Below are 20033 nucleotides of genomic sequence, written 5' to 3'. Positions count from 1 at the left end.
GGATAAATGAGCCTTTCAGAGCGCGCAGCCCGAGCTCCCTCCCCGGGGAGGCCGGGAATTTCCATCCTGTAACCGAGCGAGACGGCCGGGCAGAGCCACCCCCCCGCAGCCATTGGCACGGGGCCGGGGGCTCCCGCCCCCTCGGGCCGGCCCCGCCGAGCTTTCCCCGGGCGATGGAGCCCCCGGCCGCGCCGCGCCGAGCGGCAGCAGCGCTGCGGGCCCCTCCCGGCTCTCTCCCGGAGCCCCTCCCGGCTCTCCCGGAGCCCCAGGCACTTCGCTTCCACGTTTTCAGGTGTTCGCTCGGCAGTCGGTAACTCCTTTCCGATGAAGGAGCTGCTGTCTCGGCAAGAAACCGCCTAACGCCACAACGGGATCCTGATGCACCGTGAGGGGAAACTGTGATAAAACATCAGCTGGACATCAATCACAGACTTAATTTTAACAGAAGTCAAGGTAAGGACACAAAATTCTTCTGAACAATAGCGGATTTTGGACTTTTTCGAAAAACCTGGTATTGCTAGACTGAACATTGTCAATTTAGTAACAGAAGAAAAGCTCTTGGCTACTCATCTTATTTTGCTTTCATTTAAAATCGTACTTTACTTCTCATCATTCTAGAAATGAAAGCACTATAAAATAAAGGATGTGTTATATCCTTAATAATTCAAAATAGAAGTAACAGATGTTTGAGAGGTAGCTTCTGTATACTGCAAACTTCGTGGGATTTGTAGAGGTAGAGTTTCCAGAAGGGCGAGGTAAGCTTCAACCTTTTTTTTCTGAAGTATTTAACAAAACCACACATTTCTCCTGCAGGAAAGAATGCTACAAGAAGTTGAGTCATTCAAATAGGCTGCACAGAACCACAGAAGACTGAACCCCTACATGTGGCTCTGCACTTTAAGCCACTCCTGCCTTTCTCCCCTTTCCATGTCTGTACTGGTGGAACAACAGCAGTGAAGTGAGATTTACAGCACAGGTCACTCACATTGCTGTCATCAACCCAGTCACTCACTGTCCTGAGAACTGGGACTGACGTCAGCCACATTGCTGAGGTGAGGGCTCCTACCTTGTGAAGAAGGGAAGCATTACACCTTGCCAACTTCAAAAAACAGCTGGTAAATAATAATGATTCCCTAAACCAGTTGGGAAAATTTATGGAATGATGTAAATCCTTAATTGTAATATTGCTTTGGTGACAGCCTCAGTCAGCATCTACAGACTTCATGGAGCAATCGTGCAGTGCTGTCATCAACCCCTGCTCCTCTGGCCCGGGCTGATGGCAATACTGTGAAGGTGGTGATGTTTGATTTCTGTGTCACCTGCATGTTCACACAGGCATCCTTACCAAGGGTTTGGGATCCTCAGCATCAACACAGGCTGTTGCTAAGGCGTGTCCCTTCACAGGGTGCCAAACTTCTACATTACAGAATTAATTTCCTCAGGCAAGGTGCAGCAGATGAAGCACACAGTGCAGCAGCACTGCATACCTTCCTAAGGCAATCAGGATTTTAGAGAACAAAATTTGCATGGACATTCATGATTATTTCCCCACCTGGCTTTGGTCACCATTAATTTGAGTGTGGATTAGAAGCTTTGAAGTTCCAAACGGCTTTGCCAGAGGAAGCAAACTTCGGAGAACTGTAAGAGAAGGTCTTAGCAAACAATGGTGGGACATCTGCTTTGAGCTCTGGTGAGTGCCTTGTGCAGTTCCTAGCACTCATTTGACTTGCAGTGTGCATTTCCATCTGGAAAACAGAAATGTCAACATCCTCTTTAACCTGCTTCAGTTCAAGCAAGCCTTGCCATCTGTTAGGCTTATGTTCTGTGGGCTTCTGATATATTTGTTTCTGAGGGCACCGACCACTGCTGAATGCTGGTAAGATACTCAAACTGAATCAGAACTACTGATCTACTTTGCCTTAACTATTTTGCAGCTAAAAGGAGCTGTGGTAATAAAATTGCCTGAGCATCCACTGACCACGATCCATATTACATCAATTAGTGATTCCTTCATTTTATCCCTACTGCCATATGATATAGGCTTCATCTTTTATATGTGGCCTCACAAACATATCAGCAAACATTACGAGTTGCTACATCCACCACGTAAATGTCACTGAAATCTCCCAGATGGCCAGTCTGCTCCTGCACGGCCTGGGCAGGCTCACACAAGGTCACCGTGGCACAGTCAGTGCATCTTGCACTTCAGACGCTCATATGATGAGGCTGATGCCATGAGTGCAGTCTCTCTGCTGCAGCTTGAGCTGCTTCCCCCCCCCTCACATAGCCTCTCAGCATCCCAAAAATCCAGACACACAAGTCTGGAGAGGAGGATGTTCCCATACACACATGTTTCCATTCACCTCAGCCATAACATGCTTAAATTCAAGAGACTGGCCGTGGGGTCACTGGGTCTCTCTGCCTTTCCTGTGCAAACTATTCCAGTTTATGAATACTGTTTGTTAGTACACTGTTTTGAATTCAACCAGTAAATAATTGCTATTCAATTCAATGGTTATTCAATCCTTAGTCTTTACAGCATGAAATAACTGCAGGGAACCGGAAACACCAGACTTAGGTGTCTAAATATTACAGAAAGCTCAAGGCTGAGGATCCTGAGACAAAAGAGGCCCAGTAAGGTAAGTGCCAAGGCCTGGACTTTTCATCTGCCTTTAACTCTTACTGCTTTATACATTTCCCTGTTCTGGGGATGTCTTGGGGTTTTGACTTTTGCTGGCAGCCTGATCTCTGCCTTCCTTTGGAGAGCATGTTATTGTACACCAGGGTAACAGCAGAGCGCTCAAAGTTAGCACTGCAGTGCTCAGCATCACAACACTCAGCACCGTTGCTGATCTGCCCTTGGTGCTTTTAATTGTGGGGTTCGTAATTTAGATCTTGTTCACTTTATTACTGATATTTTAGAGTGACTTGTAAGTTGGTGTAAAAGGCTGAGATCAGGGAAAACTTTGACTTTTTCAAATGGCTCTTTGCAGGCTGCTGGTCTGATCAAGGAGACAAAGAGCTGTCTGTACTGCTGTAGAAGAAAACCAAACTAAGAGCTCTCGGGTAATTTATTACAGATTTAAGAAATGGATTCCAACTTCTCCCACAAAAAAACCCTTTGGAATTGCATAAAAATGAATGGGATTTTGGCCTTAGTCCCTTCTAAGATTTCTTAATTTAAATATATGATTCATATAGCGTGTGTAATATTAAAAAAATCCAAAAATCTCTCCCTCTCTTTTATTGCTTTACTAGCACAGATATGCCTATTTTTAAAAAGTCTTCCAGTAGCTTCTACATAAAATGTTCAAAGCAATATAGCCACAGCAGTGCTTTGCAGGTACATATATTAACATTTGAATCTTAAAATCTTATTTGGGGCATGTGCTCACCCTTCTGCAGAAGAGGATTCCTGTGTTCATATACAGGAGGACAGCATTTTATGAGTGTGAGGAAAAAAAATATCCTGGAGTTAAGAGTTAATTCTTCACTTCTGAATAAGCTCACGTCAGTTCTTAATGTTACTATAGGAAATGTATTTTTACACAATAGAAAACACGAGAGAATTAATACTTTTTATTCCTCATATTAATTATGTGTTCTATGGAGATAAATCTTTAACATTGTCTCTGACAAGAGCAAGACATAGATCAGATACCAGTGAAAACTTATGGAAACAGTTTCTTGCATTGCCTGTTGCGGTTCCAGGCAGATCTGTTTTTTTCTGTCCAAGCCATCAGCTGATTTATAGTTGCATTTCCCCATAACTGTGTTTTTACAATAATAATGATGGCACTGAATATTTTAAACTAAACACTATTCACAAACAGTCAGAGAGAGATAAACTTTAATAAAACTATTTGGGAGAACTGTCTGCTTCACTGATAAAGAATAACTCTGGACACCCAGATAATTCCATAGTGTAAACTTTATGATGAAAAGCCCATACAGTTTCTATTGACTGCTGGTTGCAAATTTCTGGTCTGTACCTCTGCAAGTCTGCACCCAAGAGCAGCTGGCGCAATCCCAGCTGCAGTCATGGAAACATTTGGGTCTGCAGGGGGATCTGGAGCACATCTGAAGCAGGTCCACTTAGATTGGGTTGTTCAAGGACTTTCAGAATGGGAAAATTATTTCAGTCCAGTTTTAAATTAAATTCACTAGGTGTCCAGTGAATCATCATGTGCAAGGGGAGAGCTGAGTCTCAGGAGGAACATTTGCTCATTAGAGTGGCTGTGAATTAGTCAGTGGTAGAAAAATCACTTGGCTACCTCACGAAACCTCAGTGAATAGAAAGGTTTATACAGAACTGAGTTAACTTTCCTTAAATCCTGTGCTAATAAATGGTTATTAGGATGTGAAATACAGTGCTCCATTCAGATAGGAAGGCTTCTTCCAATGAAGGGCACAATCTGTGTTTTTCTACACCATTCATCAAATGTATTGCCAGAAGTTTGTCCTTCCAGTTTTGGAAAGTAATGCCTCAAATTAGTGATAATCCCGAAATTAAAGGAATAGACTTGAACTTTGAAATGTTTTCTTTTATTTGTGTCCAGTGAGGCCTTTGAAAAGGAGTTCCTCAGGATAAGCAAGCTCTGAGCAGGACTGAGGCAGGGCTCTGGAGCCCTTCAAGGTGGCTTAGAGAAAACCAGATGCCTATAGCCACCATAACAGGCACACACAAAATGCACAGAAGCCTATGGATGCAAGAAGATTTGATCAAAGAAACAAACTAACCGGCCCAGATGCACAAAACTCAGGAGACAGACAAGCAGAGCCACAACAACGACAGATGGGAACATTTGTGATTGCTGCAGCTCTGCTTCTTGGATGTAGTGGTGGAGCTTGAAGCCTGTGGCATTCCTGTGACCTGGCTCCTCACACCCACACTGACCTCAGTGAAAAAGTCCCATGCCTTGAGGCAAGCAGGGCTGTGGAGCTTCTGGGCAGCACCCCCAGCATCTGCTCACGGATGACTCACAGTCACTGAAATGGCAAGAGATGGACTGGGGCTGCTGGGTCAGGCACAGTGAGGTTTACAAGTGGTTCAGAGGGGTCATCCTTTAGCCCTGAGGATACTTCCACAGGTAAACTCTTGCATTAAAATTGTTTTATGTGCTTATATAGGAATCCTGTTTGACTTGCATCAACAACTGACTAGTGCAATGGCACTGGGAAGGATCAAGCATGTGAATCCCTGGCTCATGTGGAGATTGTGTTCAGCCAGAACAGCAAAAGACCCACCAGGTTCCTGTGAAGAAAAATGTGGTTTTGAGCCTTTCTTTAAGTTGTATTTTTACAGCAGGTGCTCATCTAACTATGCTTTTGTGAGCATAACTTAGTGTGGTTTCCTTGTAACTTTGCTGTAATTACAGGATCTCTTGATTGATTAAAGATCTTATTTATGAGGTCATAATTTCCCATTGTCAAGTAGAGGAACTTTCAGGATGTGTGCCCTAAAAATGCTGTTGAGGTTCTATTCATTTAAGAGGAAAAGTTCTCCCTCCTTTTTTTTTTGTGTTTGTGTGCTTTCTTGGGTTTTCCTGCTGGTTTGGTGACTGTCCATTTCTCTCCATACAGAATCTCCTCACAACTATCAGCATCTTTCGGTGTCTTTCTCAGGATAATCTTGCCTACTAAAAGTTTAAGAAAAATTTTAAGAAAAATAAATTAATTTCCATGGTGAGCCCTGACTTCAGCCAGCCCAACACATTTGCATTTCATCCACTCACTGGCACATCACACCTGTCAGTGCCATGTTTCCACATTCCACAGAATGACACGTGTCTGGATTATTTATCCCTGTAGTGCATCCACTTGTTCTTTACTTGGAAGTCTGGATCACAGCCGTGCCTGTAGGAATCTGGAAGGAGAGCAAGTCCCATACAGGACTGTGTCCAAAGGGCAACATCAGTGACTCAAACCCAGTGCCAAGGAACGTGTTCAACTGCTTCAGCTTCCTCAAGGCCTCCACCTTCAATCATTCAAGAATTACATGCACTCTCGCATAGTAGATATGATACTACCAGAATTGGGTCTGGGGAGAATGCTTTTTAGATAGCTTAAGCCTTCAACTAATAACTAATTTACTAGTAATTTCTTGTGATCCAGTTTCATGTGGTAAGGTAGACCATCAGGAAGATAAACTGGGACATACATTGTCCTCTTAGTCCTTCATACATGACCAGCATTGAACATAATTTTTCCTGTTAAGACTGCTTTGGTGGCCATGTCTAATCATCCCACCCTCACCCCTCTGGCAAACCTACTCAACAGCAATAAATGTTTTCTTGCTGTTTCTCTTCACCTTCTGTGGAAAAAAAAGTCCTAAAATACCTTTCCCCTTAAAATACCTGATGTTCTCTCATGACTATGCTGCTGTACCTGAGTGTGCTCTCTGGGAGGGAGGTCAGTACCCCTCCACATCACCTCTGCCCAGTACCAAGTCCCTGTTTAGCACTGCCCTTCCACAAAAAGTGCTTTCTTCCGAACAGCAGGAACTATTCCCCTCTCCAGCTCCTGTCTCTGCTAAGAAACAAGCTGTGACCTATTTAATGAATGTAGATCATTTGTTTAAAGATCTCATTGGCCATTACTTTATTTCGACTAGTAAAACCTGAAATAAAGCAAACTTTTATTTTACAGTTTGTTTCAGTGATCAAAGTTAAAATGCAGGGAATGAACATTAACAAAGAGCTTGGATATAAATGTCCTGGCATGTTTTAGTCTTTTAATCATACTTTTAATCTCAAGTGGTTTTTAATAGGAAGTAAAATCCAGTTAATAAACAGAAGTGGATTTCATAGATGTACATCAGAAATACATTCTGAGCTCTGCTTCTAGGTATACAAAGCAGAAAGCTCATGAACGCATGGTATAAGCTGCTTTAATTAAACTCTAGTCCATTAAAAAAAACAAGTATGATACCTGTAAAGGCATAAAAGAATCAGTGCAAAAAGAGGTAACATGCAGGAAATAACATTTATACTCACGAGACTCTGAAATACCTTTGGTGCCAGCCATCCCAATTACTGCAAATACCACTGGTTAGTACTGTCAGTGAACTTTACCAGTGAATGCAGGCAGAGAGCAGCCAGATGCCTTCAAAGACTGGTCCAACAAGTAACCAGTGTGAAGGGAAGGATGCAGCATTTCTCCTTTGATGTGCAGCCTTTTGAAACAGCATGTTGAGACTGGGTGGTCAAACTTCACAGCAAAACAGGATTCCTCATCCTCTTCAGCTACTGCATTTTTCAGTGTTTTGCAGAATGCTAAACTTCTTTAATAAAAATAAGTTCAACTCTTCTTTTTTTTTTTAATTCTGCTTCTGAATTTCAACTGTATTTGACTGTTTAAACCAAATATATTCTGTATCCTGTAAGGAAAAAGGAGCTACAGTTCTCTGTAAATCAGTTGAACAGTTGTCAAAGAAAATAGTGCGATACTTCAGCTTGTTAATGCTCCATCACTGAATTGTTGGGGTTTTTAATTTAAATAAACAGAAGGATTTAAAGAGGTTTTTAATACTGCAGGTATTTTTCTTCTCTGCTAATAGCACTTTTAAAATGTTACAAACATTATTTTGTTTATAGTTTAAAACATAAACAATTTATTTTTTCAAATATGTGCATAGATTTACACTCTAGGCAAAGTCTACTCTGGTTTTCACTAAACACATTTAGCAAAATGGAACAGTAAAATACAGTATAAACAACATGTACCATAAAAGTACCATTTTGGTAACTTCCGGTGCTGTTTATTTCACAAATCAAGTATTATTTGATATGCTAAATTCATCTTGCCCTTTAAAAGATTTTATATGCAACCTGAAAACTCAGTGCAATGCATAATTTGAAGTGATTTATGACAGCTCCGTTCAGAGAAAGACTATTTGGTACACATAATTCCAGGTCTGGAGAAGCTGTCAGTATCCTATATTCTAGCTTCTTGCAAACAGTGGCACCAAACAAGACTAAAATGGCTGTATCAATGTAAATAGCTGGATTTACAGTACATCTTCCAGAAGATTGCCAGCCTCCATTAAACAACTTCGGCTGATGGAAATGTCCCAGGAAGAAGTTATTCTCACAGGTTCAGAACAGCCCTTTTAACATGAATGGTTTATTTTAACTTCATCCAGATAACAAGAGGAAAGCAAATAAATAAATACCTTTGGTTAGAGAAACTGTTTATGAGATTCTGCACTGCCCCTCAAGATAAGGCAGGCAGTCTTCCGGGCCCTGACTCATCTCTGTGCCCCTTTTCTTTCAGATTCTTTCCTCTCATCACTGTTGTGAGCATTCAAACAGCACTTTAACTTTCCATTTACTGCCTGGGTTCTTTGCGGTTAAAGCACCCAGAGAGGTCACAGCCTCTTTGGCTGTAAGGATCACCCTGGGATTTCAGAGTCTGTTTTTCCTGGTACAGCTGCCCTGCAACACACAAAGTGCTACAGTCTCAATCTACCACTGATGCATTTCACTGCCAGTCAATGTTTTGATTATTGCTTCGTATTTCACGCTTCTTTGATATTTTATCTATTTTTAAGCCCACAGTAATTGCTATAACTTCAAAATTACTTTGCATTTATCTTTTTAGAGAAGTTACCACAAAAGCAATTTTTTTCAGAAATTCCTAAAAAAAAGGAATAACATTAAAAAATTAAAAATCAATATTTTAAGAAGGTGGCAGCATGAGCAGTATGGAAATACATATTCTACATAATCTAAAGGAGGTCTTTAGAGGTCATGAAAGAAAAAATGCTGTAAACATTAGATGAAAGTACTTGTTCAAGTTCCTCACTCCTTCATAAGTCTGTGTTCATGTGAACAATTCCCAGCATTGTTCTGTCTCAGTTTCTCACACAGGAGGAATAAAAACATTGCAATACTTATTAACTCACACAGCCCTACTAAAAATACTTGTGTTTTAGGTGCAAAAATACTACAGCAGTAGGTAGAGCAACAAACATGCCACATCTAGTTATTAAGAAATATCCACTCGGAAGCTCTTACTATACAACAGCGTATTTTATTACTAACAAATACAGTAATAACAAAAGTACTGAACATGTGTATAAAGTCACCCAGTTACAAACAGAACTAGAAAAATGAAGGGTATTTTGTCCGCCTTTTCACAGGAGATTTTTCATATCTTTCTTACTCTCCACTCAGTAGCAAGAATTCTGTGTACTTTTAACAGGAAAATTCTAAAAGAATGAGCATATCCCATTGAAGGCAATAAATTACAAATTACTAAAATGCAGATACTGTAATATAAATTTCAGTTTTAATGCACGATGGATAAAACAAACAACTTTGGTTTATCAGAACCGTTGTTCCTGCTGTTCCAGCATTTACATGTCCTTTGTACCATGCAATTTTCATTGTTCAATGAATCACCATGAATGCTGCCCCAACTCACAGTAAATTCTCTGTGTAATATCAAAACATTGAGAAATATTCCTAATAGTGGTCGAATGCAAGATGCTGGACAGTCTTACAAAATGCACCGACATTTAGGTTTAGAAAACAGCAAAATCTGTCTCCAAATTATCTCAAGTAATAAATCCCATTGGCTCTTAAAAAATCTTGACTCAAATGAAGTCAGACAATGAAACTGTTACCCACATCAGCAGTATTTGCTCTTGAGAACCACCTAGCATAAGAAAGGCTATATGTATTAAGGCCTTTTTGATTTAGAGAAAATATATTGCTGTAGCATAATAGAAAATTAGGCTCTGTAGGAAAAGTATTAAGGCTGTCTTCTCAGTAAATAGACTGTTAAAGAAGTCTGCATATTTATAACTCAACAGTTATTTGCAGCAGTTATCTGCAAGATATTTCTCTACAGCATCTAAAAAAAAATGAAGTTACTCACATAGAAATAGCATGAGAAGAGCTTTTGCTGCAGCTCAGGACAAAAGCCCAAAGTCTGTACGTCAGACTGTGCCCACCGAGCCCAGGAGTCTGAGGTGTTTTCTTTGGCACCATGCCCTGGAACACCACACCAGGAGAGGCTCCAAGAGGCATTTTTCTGAGACAGTGCTGCATTTTCTGCATCATCCCTGCAGCAGGACACATCCCTGTAACAGGACCCATCTCACCCCAAATATCAGTGCATGTTATGGATAAAGGTCCAACCCGCTTTTCTCAGAACTGCGTCACGGTGGCTGATCACCAGGGGACTGCTGGCTTCAGTAACGCCCTAAGGAAAGCACATGAACTTTCCCAAGTTTGGACAATACATACAAAACAGTAGTTCTAAAGATTGACCTTATGCAGTCACTTATTTACAAAATTCATTTTACTGTACAAAATAAATTGCTGTAATTCCAGATTCCCTTTCATATTCAGTGTACAAGCTACCATACACCAGTGCTATAATTGATACAGCATGATACATAATTCAGAGAGTATTTAGAAATTTGTGTATCTCTTATTTAAGTGATACTGTTGTTTAAGAGACAGTAAAAAAGAGAAAAAATTAACAAGTTTTGAAAAATATCAGAGGCAGATGGAATTTTATACCTTGAGAAGTAACAGTGCTTTCTAAGCATTATTTTAATGCAATTCATTACAAAGTGTTCTTTATATAAGGAATAATATTAGTCTCTCATATTTTTCTTACATTATTGCCATGTCCTACAGAACTTCAATTTCCATTAGTCCTGGATAGGATTAAATACAGTACATTATGGCTAACGAAACATACATTTTTTAAGTGCAAAGCAGGATATGTGTGTTTTTTAATAAGGCACAGAATATCCATTATTTCCAGTGTAACAAAGAATTCATGTCAGTTTTACACAATGCAAATGTTCATACAAATTTTCAATCTTTCAGGGATTAGAACTGTTTCCTGAATCCAACTCTCTCCTGGTGTCTGAAGCTGAATAGACGAGTAGTGATACAGAAGGTGACTGTGAGACATCAGGTATTTGGGAACAGCTCCTTTGTAGTGAAGGAGATTCACTAAAATCATTTTTAGGAGTTATTCTGTAAGTAATGAAAAATAGAACACAGAGAGTCAATTTTAAGCACAGTTTAATTTCCATTACACGGGGGAAAAAAATTGAGTAGCGAAATCGTAATGTATCTTCAGCAGAATTCTTTTCAGAAGAATGCAATACAGTTCTGTACACTTTTCCAAGCCTATGGTCACCATAGTTCTTTCTCAGACCCATCACCTCTCAAAGTGATTGCAGTGTAGTCACAGATTTCTTGAGAGTCACTGTTCAACAAGGCAAGAATATCCTACAAGCTGAAGCTCCAGCACACAGTGCTTAAAAGGAAAAGAAGAATCCTACAAAAATACAGAACAGCCCATATGCTAAAGATACATGGCCACAGTCTGCAAGCTCTCTTGACAGCTACTGAGGGTCAGCTGCATACTGAGAGCACCCTGATTCTTCACAGAGAAGGAAGAGAAAACTAACAAAAGTAGTGGTAACACGTGTAAACAAAGATTGAGTTCGGGAGCCTTACCTTCCTTCAGCTACTCTCTTCATACTCTCAGCCAAGCTACTCATATGACATGTGCTATCTGCTTTGTTTCTCCTTTCCATCTGATCCACGGTCAATTTAGAACCAGGTAACATTTGATCTCCGCTGTTTTCACCTTCCTCGACTCTTCGGGCTGATGCTCCATCTGCCTCTATCTCTTTCTCAGATGTCTCTGGAGAGGTTTTAATTTCTGCCACAGTTTCTTGGCTTAAGTAATCATGATTAGTGATGGCTACTGCAGAAGTTCCATGATTTGTTGTACCACCTGTACTGGTCCCCATTGACTTTGAAATTACTTTCAGTCTGTGTGAAGTTGACTTGTAGTGCTTCTTTTTATGTTTAACTTTGGAATTGTGCCTCAAGAAAAATTCACATGATTCTTGCAGCACTCTTCGACTCTCACTGATTGGACTGAAAGGAGTACAAGCACATAACTAAACAAAGAGGATAACCTTAGCTATAATATAATAAATACTAGTACACAAAACCCTGAAAGAACAGCAACCAATGATGCAGTCTGAGATGGATGTTAATGAACACAGGGAAAAGAATTATACATGAAAAGAAGAGAAAAAATCATAATGGCTCCAAAGGAATTGTCTGTGGAACAAATAAAGCAGATTTCTACATTTTGTACTTCTGCAAATAGGTCCAATGACTAAAGTAGATTAATGATCTACTAGAGAGAAAAGAAGGATTAGCTCATAAGCAGCTGCATTACTAAGTTAACTTTATATAGTCAACCTCCTTCAACTGAAGAAAGGTAAGCATTATAAAAATGACTTCATTATTTTTAAATTCTTGTAGCTAAAAGCAATTAACATCTGAAACACAAGAAAAAATTATACAGGAAATGGAAAAAGAGGGGAGAGGGAAAGGAAGCTACAAATTCACCATCGAGGAATGCAGATGTAAAATAAAAAGAGCTTAGAGACTACTGCCTTGGGAAATCCAAAGAAACAAAATTATCTAAAACCACAGTATAATTAATAAGTAACAGATAATCTGAAAAGAAATAATCAAGGCATAAAAAAGAATTGAAAAAATGACAACTACAAGAAATTGAGACAAAATTTATAAGCTGTTTAAATCCATAGATACAAATTTGCTAAAATTAGATAATAAAACTGAATTCTTCTGTTTCATTAGAAAAAAAAAATAGCAAGACTAGATTAATGCAATAAAAGTGATAGAAGGAGGGTTCAATGAATATTAATTTTAAAATAAGACAAACCTGGCAGAGGAGAAGAGAGGATATTATTATTGCATGACAGTAAACATAGTACTAAGTACTGTGTCAAATGAAGTGGTCACAACACAAGAAAAGGACTAAACTGATGGCTGAAATTATCTTCCCTCCTTCAGCTGGAAACCAGAGATGTATTAGCCAATGCTAAACACAGCAACACACCTTCTGCTCTACAAGAGAGAAATCAGCAGAGGAAAATATTTTCTGTATTCTGAGAATGTTGTCAAAAAGTCACTGCATATGTAAAACTTCCCCAGACTCCAATGGACTTCTGCTGATGCCCAAAGCAGCATTTAGGGTCTGAGGACAATATTTTGATTACCTGAGCTATATATAAAGGAACATGTCTGAAAGCCAAATTTAGGTATACACTTTAAAAAACAGAGCAAAAAAAATTCTTACTCTCTTTTGCGGTTTCTGTTGAAGAAATTGGCCCATTCGGAACAGGTCTTTTTACTTCCCACCCAGAACACTGGAGAGATGCCAACAATTAATGTTAGCAAATATTTCATCAGAAACAAAAATATTTCCGGTCTTGCTAGTGCTTTTGCCTAGAAGATACCAAAGTTTAATAAATGTAAAGAAGAAAATATGCTTGTTGATTTTTTTAAATAAGGAAAACAAATAAATTTCTCAAATGAGAGACTTTCTCCTTATGACTGTTGTTCTTTGTTGAGGCTTGTACAGCAGACAGACATCAGACATGTAGAGTCAAGTCAGATGTCGTTCAGCTGAATATACACACAGAAGAGATCTGTCAGAAGGAAATGCTTTTCTTCTAAATTGAAAGGAAAGGTAATTTGGGGAGTAATAGTATTAGTAAACATGTTCTCCAGAGGTAAGTGTCAAAGATTGATCCCTTCAACTTAAAAGAAACAGCAAGTGGCTCACAGAATCACAGAATGGTTTGGGTTGGAAGGGACCTTAAAGATCATCAAGTCCCACCCCAGCTGCCCCAGGCAGGGACACTTCCCAGTAGACCAGGTTGATCAAAGCCCCATCCAGCCTGGCCTTGAACACTTCCAGGGATGAGGTGTCCGTAACTTCTCTGGGAAACCTGTTTCAGTGCCTCTCCACCTTTAAAGTAAAGGATTTCTTCCTAATATCTAATCTAAACTTACTCACTTTTCAGTTCAAAGCTATTCTCCCTTGTCCTGTTACTACATGCCCTTGTAGAAAGTCTCTCTTCCTCTTTCTTGTAGGCTCCCTTCAGGTACTGGAAGGATTAGTTGGGAGTTAATCTGATTAGACAACATCTTCAAGGAGCCACAGGAACTACACAGTAGCTTTCTGTTTATTGCAAAATTAATCCACCTATTTGCAGAACTGTATCATAGGAGCTGAGACATTTAACTCAGTGAGAGATCATTATCTTCTGCTCTCATGCTGCAAATTTAATTTATGCTACTTGTCTCATCTGCCAGATCCATCTATGAAAGTCACTATTTTTGTTGGCCAGGTAACATTAGCTACTTCAGTTTGTTTTTATTTGGTTTTCATCTGGCAAACGTAACAAAAGTCTACAAGCCAGCTCAGGTAAGTAAAGGCCAAGCGTTTTAAGCTATTCCACAATTAGCACACACTGTCTCTTATAGGGACAGATCCCATAGAGTAGATCTTTGTGCGATATTTAATGTTGCTATTTCTTCCTTCCAATGGGCTAATTAAAGGCTAAAACCACATGCTTTGTGTTATTATGCCAAGCTGTTACAGTCAAGCACTACAAAACAAGTTTCTTGATTTTTTTTTAAAGCATAAAAGTCTTGTTTTCAAACTTGTATATTCCAAAGCATTTAGGTTTATACAGAGCTCAGAATAAAACCCACTGAAGCCAAAATACACTTGCTAATAAACAGAATTGGAAGCCAAAATAATTGTCTTGTCTGTGAGCTGTGCTATTCTCAGCCTACACTGACTTAAATCCAGAGGATAGTAAGTAACGTTTAAGAACATAAAGAGATCAATCTTTATCACCCCATAATGCCTATGTTTTTATTCCTCATTTTTAATGATAGTTTATTGCAGCAAAAACATAGATGGGAAGTGTGATGCAATGAAAGATGACATGAGACACTTGTATTTCTTTTGATGACCTTGTCTTCTTATGTATTCGTTCTTAAATGGAAAGAAACAATACTTGTAAGTATGTAACACTCCCTGAAACTGCAACAGATTTAATGAACATAGGCAGATTTAATTTAAAAGTCTTTCCAAGGAAGTTTGATTTTAAGAGGCAAATGTTAAATACAACCACCTCCACAATTTTAAGTGTGGTTGAGGTTTTTTTTCCTTATTTGCTTTCTTTTTTTGGTTGGTTTCTTTATAAAGAATTCTTCACATTTCTGAAAATCAGCCTGCAAATGACAGCTATTGTGGAAAAAATATATTGGAAATTTGTTCTGTAATTTCAAGTGGTTTACACTTCTACACTTTAAAGAAAAGAAAAAAGTGATTTTAAATCCGTGGTTATAGGCAGCATTTAAAATCCGATTTAGTCCCAATTTTCAAAAATCATTATTTCAGCTTCAACTGAAATTGATGAAAATTCAACTCACGCAGTTTGATACTGAACTTGGCACCCAAGTACTAAGCAAATACTTTTAGAAACAAATATTGGGGAGAATGACCCTCCTCCATCACAATTTGTAACATGAAGTTCAAATACTATAAAAAAGTTATATATTCTGTTAGAGCTGCAAGTTGGAATTTAATTGCTGAATGCTACCAACTAGATTAAAATTTTAAAAGCAAAAGTAACATTCCACTGATTTTGACTTAAAGAGGAATTAATCACTCCATGATTTTGAACTGATTACTCTACATGAAAACAATTTACTCATTGCATGGCAGATATGCATAAGGGTTTTTGCTAATTAACGTTACAGTATTATTTATAAAGGAAAATGTTACTTGCCTGATAAGGACAAGGAATATGGTACTGGTCACAGTGGTCAAACACCCAAGTAGTTTCCCAGATTTTCCGGTTCACCAGTTCATAAACGTAACATCCAAGAAGTGCCACAAGTGGCACCAAGTACAAACCACTAAAAACTCCAATTCGGATCATGAATTTCTTGAGCTTCTCCTGGTTCCTGCCATCGTGCTGAATGACCTGCCGCACGTGGTTTAGAGAAATAATGCCAGCTAAAAGGAGAGAGAGACCAAAAAAAACACAAAGGCACAACGGCAAAAGCACGAAGTAGAGAGAGGCATCCAGGTCATAGAGACCCACAAAACAAACTCCACTGATATTGTCCCCTTCAACTTTGTTCATTGCAAGGAGCATAATGGTTAGAAAACCAGGTATTCCCCAGGCAACTGCATGGAACCACATGGCCTTTTGTGCAATAGCTTCACAGCTCCATTTTCTTCCTGCTGCAAGGAACCAAGTGATTGTCAGAATCACCCACCAGATAGTTCCTGCCATAGTGAAAAAGTACAAAACCATGAAAAGGACAGTACAGGCTTTGTTTTGGGAGCCAAGGACAACCGTTTCACCAATTTCTAACTTATCATCTGCCTCATTACAGGCAGTTCTGTTCCCAAGTAAAAATCCAATAAAGTACATTAGCGAGACTATGCTGTAACAGACAGAGTAATATATGATTGGTCTCTCTGGGTACCTAAACCTTTTAACATCAATCAGAAAAGTCAGGAACGTGAAAAGTGTAGCACAAAGACAAAAGATTGAAACTATTCCAATGAAGCTTTTTGCCACATCCAATTCATAATTTTTGAAGTACATATTGGGACATGGGGGTGCACACTGATCAATTCCTAGAAACTTGTAGCCTTGTCCATTGCTAGTGTGTAGGTGTCGGGGACACCAGAATCCATAATCCCTTCGGATCTGGCTTGGGGTCTTCTGGGTTCCATGTATGTTTGTGGTTACAGCAGCAGTGGCAGGAACAGTCTCATCACAATTGATTAGTCTAAATAAATAAACAGAAGAGAAAATATCTCAATAGCCCTCATTCTCAACTAGAACTACTTCTTAGAAATATGAGAAAAATCTGATCCTAAACACTGTTAAAATTTTATAGATAATGCAAATATGCATTATATGAAAAAAATTGGCTGGCATTATAAAAGCCAAACTTCAAATATCTGCATTTTAGAAGATTTCAAATGTGTTTATTTAACTGTTGCTCTCTAGCTGTTGTTTCATAGTTTGCGAAATACAACTCAAATTGCAACCATTCTACACTTTAAGATTCTACTAAACTTTTACATATGTACATAAAATATTTACAGCAGTTTTTTCGTTAAATTTTGAACACAGACTGTTGAAGACAGCAAAAAATCTTGTCCAAATGCAAGTTTCAATTAAGGAAGAAGACTGACATCATAACTGATGACTAGCACATGATTAATATAATTTTTTGTGCTGTACTGCTATTCATTGTCAACAACAATAAACTACCTAACTGAAAAAAACCACAGGCAGAAAATACAAGCACTGTAAAAAATTATTCATATCTTAGCAATTTTCTAGCTGTACAATGTTCATTGAAAAACTGCTCAAGATTAAATTGTTTAAGGTTTTAATTGGACACAAGATGCAATTTTTATGTAGGTAATACCGTATTTGCAGTGCTGGATATATCTTCAAACAAGATTATATAACTCAAGCAGGTAAGCATTTACTCAAAATGGGATTTATGTTCATATGCATTCCAAGTTTAAGTGTATGTTTAAAAGGAACAAGTTCTGCATTCTAGCTTTTAAAGTAAAATTCTGTTATCTCAACAGTCTTTGTCAAACATTATTACAAGAGCCCCTCAATTCAGTATCCAAGCTCAGCTCAAGCTAAAAACTCCTTCAGTTCTCTGTTTTACTGCATTATCATGCTATCCAAGTAAATCCAGACTAATTGTTAAGAAAACCGATTCTATGGCAGATTCTTTCATTAACCATAGGCTGGAGCAGTACATGTGGAAACTTCATGTGAAGAGTGAACTTCATTCAAGCATTGTCTTAATTGGCTTCATGTATGTCTGTAAAAATATAGAAGTGTGAACCTCCGTATTCCAGTTACTGCCCATGCTCACGCCAGCTCCTCTTCCATGGGCTCCAGCAGCAGGATCTTTGCTGCTCTAAGAACATCCTGGACTTCTCAGAACATGGACATGGACTTTTCAGTACTGGCTACCAGAGAGATATCACTTCACATATGAACAGGAAAGGTTCATTTTCAGTAAATGCTAGCAGTAATAAAATAATTTAGAGCTGTACTAAATCCTGCAAAAAACATAATTTGGTTTAAAATGTCATTTAAAGATATATTGAATAATAGGATTCACTTGTAATTGTCCTATTTTTTCAAAACAATCCTTGAAGATATTTGCTGTGCTGAGGGGCACTATTGTAGCATAGAACCTCACGGAAGATGGGAGAAGTTAATGCCTTCTTGTTGTAAAACCCTACAACTTCTGTTTTTCTGCAGAACTATGGAGAATGGCATTAATGCCACTTGTCATATTCACTCCAGTAGTGATTTCTATCAGAGGCCATGCACAGGACTACTGTCCCAGCTCTCCCTCAGCCTTATCACAGATTAGCAACTGCATGTGGGTTAGGAAAATTATTTGAGTTTCCAGTCTCTGCTCCTTTCCTGTACTTCTTGACCTGATGTGTGTTAAACAAACAACAACAAAAAATCTGGCCTTAGTAATTTATAAATATCCACAGCTGGAGGTCAGAATCTCAAGAAGATTGCACTGGAGTGCTTCCAGTAGTTTCCACTTAAAATACATAGACATCTTTTCCCCAAATGAAGTATTAACTGTCCTCTATCTGAAACAGGAAACACTTTTGAGGAAAAGGTGACATTTTAAACAAGAGAGTTGGCAGGCAGTACAAGAAAAGCAACACAAGAGTAGGTTTGCACATTTAAGCAGTTAGGAGCAAGATAAAGTTTCTACTATTTAATGTTCTGTGTCTGTTCAAATACAGACTATTCTATATTTCATTATCTTATGATGATTACTTCTATAACCCCTATTATAGTAAGCATGATCATCCCTAGTTTAGAGATCAGATACCAAAGCAAAATCTATGCCGTAACATAGAACATTTAAAACTTTTAGAAATTCATAGTAAAAAAGCTATTGCAGAGATCTGATTATTGAAAAGAACTGCTGCAGAAAATGCAGGTGATCATTTGAATAACAAAAAAGTTTTAATACAGAAATGGTCCCGTGCATAAGCACTGCAGGGTCAGCATACTAAAGAAGTTACAGCTAGGTGATATTTAACATTCTGCCCCAGATTTTCAACTCAGTCTAGGTCAAATATGAAAATACCACTCCCACCACCTGTCAATATGAAAAATACCTGTTACATTCCAGCTCTTCAGGCCATGCAATTCCAAAAGTGTCCATCAACTGCTTACAGTCCGAATACACTTTCTCACAGAGGCTTCGACATGGGTGAATCACGTGAATCTGATCTAGGCAGGCAGGGACAAAGGCTCTGCACAGAAATGTGTGGACGTCTGGTGAACAGTGAAGATTCATAAGAATAAGAAAAGGCTACAGGGTAGAAAAAGGCTTTGGTTAGCAATTTTATAAAGATAATTCAAAGCACCAAAACTAACTTTCATCATTAGGCCTCACATTTGATTCTATGTAGGTTTGAAAAGATACCAGAAAATAATGTTGGTTCAGCAGTTTTGAAAAAGCAAAACCCACTGGCCTGAGTGGCAAGAGGATCCATTAACACTTCAAGCCCAGCCCTTGCCCCAGGCTCTTGGAAAATCTCTGACTATCCAAACTTCATTTTTCCTATTTGACAACATTAGAAATCTGAAAGGTATTATGAATGCCCAACATATTTAAAAAATAGAGTAAAACACTGAGTTCCTTTGTACACCAGTCAGCTTCTAAACAAATGCCCTGAGGTTTTTCAAGGTGTGTCTGTTCCTGTAGCTCCTGTTAGATTACATTTTCACTCCTAAGTGGTGTGTTGTACTCATCTTCTCTCACTCTAAAGAAATTTGGGGTTTTCTTTGATTACTGAGATCCAAGTATCATTATTTCTCATTTTTAAATATCTAATTTCAAATCTCTCTCAACATGACTGAGAATTTCTTTGCCTGTGTTACCAAGTACCAGGCAGTGAGTAATTGATGACTGTTCTCACTAGAGAATTCACAGAATGAAGTTTAACTTTTTCTGCTCAATTCATTCAATTGATTATTCATAATCAGGCTTTTAAGTAAAAAATCCCAGCCTTTCCGTTCTACATTTTCCCAGCTTTATTATTAGGGCAAATTT

At 38.6% G+C, this 20033-nt stretch overlaps 1 protein-coding gene and 1 long non-coding RNA gene across 3 annotated transcripts in view; one reads left to right on the top strand and one right to left on the bottom strand.

Annotated features, from left to right (window-relative positions):
* The first annotated feature begins 268 nt into the window (after positions 1 to 268).
* Positions 269 to 5684, top strand: LOC138105986 (uncharacterized). 2 transcript variants are annotated; one of them, XR_011148846.1, is made up of 5 exons: positions 269 to 453; positions 814 to 1690; positions 2531 to 2639; positions 2994 to 3066; positions 4560 to 5684. It is a non-coding gene; the product is annotated as an uncharacterized lncRNA (long non-coding RNA). The 2 variants fall into 2 exon arrangements; XR_011148847.1 differs by having other exon boundaries at positions 814 to 1876.
* A 3329-nt stretch (positions 5685 to 9013) lies between these two features.
* Positions 9014 to 20033, bottom strand: part of FZD6 (frizzled class receptor 6) — a 29121-nt gene continuing 18101 nt past the window's right edge. The window contains exons 2-6 of the mRNA XM_069005282.1: positions 19093 to 19289; positions 15671 to 16688; positions 13159 to 13307; positions 11490 to 11918; positions 9014 to 11000 (exon numbers count right to left, since the gene is read on the bottom strand). Of these exons, the coding sequence (XP_068861383.1) occupies positions 10844 to 11000; positions 11490 to 11918; positions 13159 to 13307; positions 15671 to 16688; positions 19093 to 19289 (1950 nt within the window). The 3' untranslated portion in view covers positions 9014 to 10843. The remainder of the gene's footprint in view (positions 11001 to 11489; positions 11919 to 13158; positions 13308 to 15670; positions 16689 to 19092; positions 19290 to 20033) is intronic.

Source organism: Aphelocoma coerulescens, chromosome 2, assembly GCF_041296385.1.
Source record: "Aphelocoma coerulescens isolate FSJ_1873_10779 chromosome 2, UR_Acoe_1.0, whole genome shotgun sequence".
Taxonomy (NCBI): Eukaryota; Metazoa; Chordata; class Aves; order Passeriformes; family Corvidae; genus Aphelocoma; species Aphelocoma coerulescens.
Note: the sequence above shows the minus strand (reverse complement) of the source record. Positions and strands in the feature narration are given on the sequence as shown.